The sequence below is a fragment of the Chaetura pelagica genome, unplaced genomic scaffold, assembly GCF_000747805.2.
Source record: "Chaetura pelagica isolate M959 unplaced genomic scaffold, ChaPel_1.0 scaffold49, whole genome shotgun sequence".
In the NCBI taxonomy this organism is placed as follows: Eukaryota; Metazoa; Chordata; class Aves; order Apodiformes; family Apodidae; genus Chaetura; species Chaetura pelagica.
The window spans coordinates 1099467-1103056 of record NW_009970715.1 but is presented as its reverse complement, the minus strand read 5'-3'; the positions used below and the strand labels follow the sequence as shown (position 1 = coordinate 1103056).

The window sequence follows — 3590 nt, the reverse complement described above, 5'->3', positions numbered from 1 at the left end:
AATATTTTTATTGCATGTTACAAAAAAATGTGTTACAAAAAGATGTCTTCCACAGCTAAACACATCAAGAACAGGGAAGAGTGCAAACCAAACAAACCAGAAAGTAAATTATCTATGAAACCACTTATGTTAATGCAACAGGCAACAGTAATACAAGTTTTGAAACAGCTTTTCCTGCTCTGGAGAATGCAGAACTTTTTTTTCCTCTGTTGGAGCTCCCAACAGGGGGCAAAGTATTGCACCACACTGAGATTTCAGTTCTTTTCCTCTCAGAGACACCTAAACATTGTCCCCAACATGTTAATTTTGTCAGAATATAAGAAAAACCTTGTCCTGAGAAAGACTGGAACCTACTGTGTCCTGCCAAGGCAACAGCCATGAAATGTGCTCTCTTTAAATGCTGGACAGAAAGATAAGAAGAACTTGGAACATAAAAATGTGGATTCCACACCATGTCTACATCTCAGATCTCTATTCCCATCAGTTTGTACTGACTTCCAAAAGCATGACTTCTCCAGGAACAGAGCTAGCATGAACATTTTACTCAGATGCTTCAACAGATCTCCACAAATCTTATGTTCTGCCAGGCTTTCTTCTCTCAGCTCTTCCTCAAAAAGGGATTCTGAAATGAAGAGGTAACCCACTTCATCTTTTGGTTCAACATACTAAACAATACCTTCTTGTAATGAAACCAAAGGACAGCTAAAGTTACCCAAATGCCTGGGTGTGCAGCCATCATTTTGGCTCTAAAGGTCATCTGATGTCAGCACTTGTATTTTTTTCTGGTTAAGTCATAAATGGAGCATTATTTTTGCTGAAATGTTTATGGGCTGGCAGATTCTCAGTGCAAGGACCTCTTCACAGGCTAGTATAGCTTACCTAGTAAAAATAATCTTTTTCTTCCCCATTCAGGATTTCTTTTAATGTCATGAGATAATTGACATCTCTTCCCTCTCTCTGCTCTCATTCATAAAGGTGATGATGCTTTTGAAGTATTTCATAAATTCCATCCGAACATCTTCAGGATCTTCCTCTAAGTTGGAATGTATTAGCTTTAGCTTGTTCAGTGGGTAAGCTTTGAAGGTAAAGAAAAAATCATTAGGCATGTTTTATACAAGAAATATTCACAATCCAGGTTATGGGACAGCTCATGCTGAAGTCAGTTGGCATTCAGTAGCATCCAATGTTTGATAGCCCAGATAACATATAACACATGAATAAGAAACGTATCATAGGTTGTTAGCATGACAAGCAAGTATGACTTGTTGCTAGAATAATTCCTTCAAACATTCTTCTTAAAGCTTCAAGTAGTTATTTTGCTTTTGCATTCACTTATGTAGAATCAAACAATTCAGCACTAAGGTGCAGTTTTCATATTAAAGTGATATGACATTCTTTGGTTACTTCAGATTTATGGAACAATATTGTTCTGTTATTTATTAAAATATTAATCCTTATAAGAAACATGTGTATCTTTGAACACTGGGACAGGTTGCCCAGAGGGAGGGTGTGTTCTCATTTGTATAAAGAGCCACAAATAATTTTATAGTATATAAGGTATATATTATTGATTTTAAGAGGAAAATCTTTAGCCTTTTATTTCAAAAGGCTTCTAATCTCTTTAGGGCTTTGGCCTCAAGTTGTGCCATGGGAGGTTTAGGCTGGATATTAGGAAAAATTTCTCCACAGAAAGGGTTGCCAAGCACTGGCACAGGCTGCTCAGGGAAATGGTGCAGTCACCATCCCCTGGAAGCATTAATAAGTCATGTAGATGTGGTGCTGAGTGACATGGTCTAGCAGTGGACATGGTAGAGTTGGGTTAATGGTTGAACCTGATTATCTTGAAGGATTTTTCCAACCAGAACGTTTCTATGATTCTTTTGCTTGACAAAATGCAGGTTTAAGTGGTCTCAAAAGTGTCAGTTGACAATAGATAAAATTCCATATAAGAAACAAACTGCTAGTGATGATGACATATGTCTACAGACATCAGGAGTTCTAATTCCTGCCTCAGCTACATACTCAAAGTCACTCAAACTTCTTTTGCCTTTCTCTTTTGTAAAATAAAAATATTGCTCACTTTCTGGATGACCTCTGAGATTAATTTAGTTCTGTTTTTGCAAAGTACTCCAGTATTCTTTGATTGGCAAATTTAAATGAAGAATGCAAGCCATAAGGTATGAACAATTTAAAAGATGAATAGATAACAAAAATTACAGATAATTTTTTCACCTCCTTACCCAAGGACAGATTTTCTGTGTCCCCTGAGCTGCCTGGCTTGTGATGTGCAACCAGGAGACACTGGTTGTCAAGCAGGGGCTGCTGCTGCACAAAACAGGAGTACCACATTTCAATTTCTTTCAGGTGACTGGGCAGCTCAGGATTGAAGATTATTATTACACCATGAGTGTCTTTCATCAGAGCTGGCCAACATGTTTCAAACCTTGCAAAACAGAGGCATAGGAAAATGGTAAGACTGTTAACTGGAAAACAGAAACATGTACTCAAACTTCCTCAAGTTTTCTTCTTCCCTCCTCAAGAACACATTTCAGTACTTTTAATATAACAGTAGTAATCTTGCCAGTGATCTATCAAATTCCCAATATTTTGACTTACCTGTGATGTTAGTTGGTCCCATGGTTTGCTGATAGTTTGGTCAAATGCTTATTTAAACTTTTTCCCTAAAAACTGATCTGTCCAGTTCTCAATTGTATCTTTTGGAAATTAAGGCCTCAATCATATATAAACATTGTTTGAAGTCCACTCACCTAATAACTTCAAGGAGATAAAGGCAGTTACAGAGTGGGCCTCTGTTTTCTCTATCTGTAATGTCACTTTAGGAGCTGTGGACTTCACTGGTTTACTCAGCCCTTATCCAAAACCCAGTACAGTGTCAGCTGGGATCATGGCAGAGAATACTTGGTATCAGATGCTTTATAGCAGAAAGCATTTTAAAAAATATAGATGGGGTAAAGAGACAGGAATATTCCTTATCTCAAAAAAATCGCTGGTTTTATGCATTAACTATGAGTATTTTGTGTAAACAGAACTATTATGAATTAAGTAACCCATAGGAAGTAACAATGATGCTGCCTTACTTTTGATCACCACTGCAATCCCACAGCTCAAACCGACACCCAGCTTCCTTGCTGCTACCGTTTAGGTTTGGCTTCTCATACTCCAGGATCCTGTGAAAATGGGCAGATACACGACGTAGTATCATTCTACACAAACCCACACACCCACACACTCACACACACAACCAGCGAGCAGGACTTTGTGAGGGGCAGGCAACCGTCAGGGCTGGGTTCAGCCCAGCTCACCTTACACCTTGTGTCGGGCTGTAGCCGCCAATCCCTTCTATGCTTTCCGAAACGAAGTTGGCCAACACCGATTTCCCCGACTGGCAGAAAAGCGGGAGCAAAAGACAACAGGAATTTAACGTACCAGAGCCAGAAGGAAGAGCAGAGCAGTGTTTGTTCACCCAAGCATCTCCCTCAGCTGAGGGCCCTGCGCACCCAGGCCTGCCTGCCCACCCCCCCCAGCCCTCCAGCCCACCCTCCGCAGGGGGCAGGCGGGGGGCGGGCAGG

At 40.0% G+C, this 3590-nt stretch overlaps 1 protein-coding gene across 1 annotated transcript in view; it reads right to left on the bottom strand.

Annotated features, from left to right (window-relative positions):
- Positions 1-926: 926 nt before the first annotated feature.
- The window catches only part of IFT22 (intraflagellar transport 22), a 3207-nt gene continuing 543 nt past the window's right edge, over positions 927-3590 (bottom strand). Inside the window, exons 2-5 of the mRNA XM_010006052.1 lie at positions 3324-3403; positions 3099-3188; positions 2241-2443; positions 927-1075 (exon numbers count right to left, since the gene is read on the bottom strand). Of these exons, the coding sequence (XP_010004354.1) occupies positions 927-1075; positions 2241-2443; positions 3099-3188; positions 3324-3403 (522 nt within the window). The remainder of the gene's footprint in view (positions 1076-2240; positions 2444-3098; positions 3189-3323; positions 3404-3590) is intronic.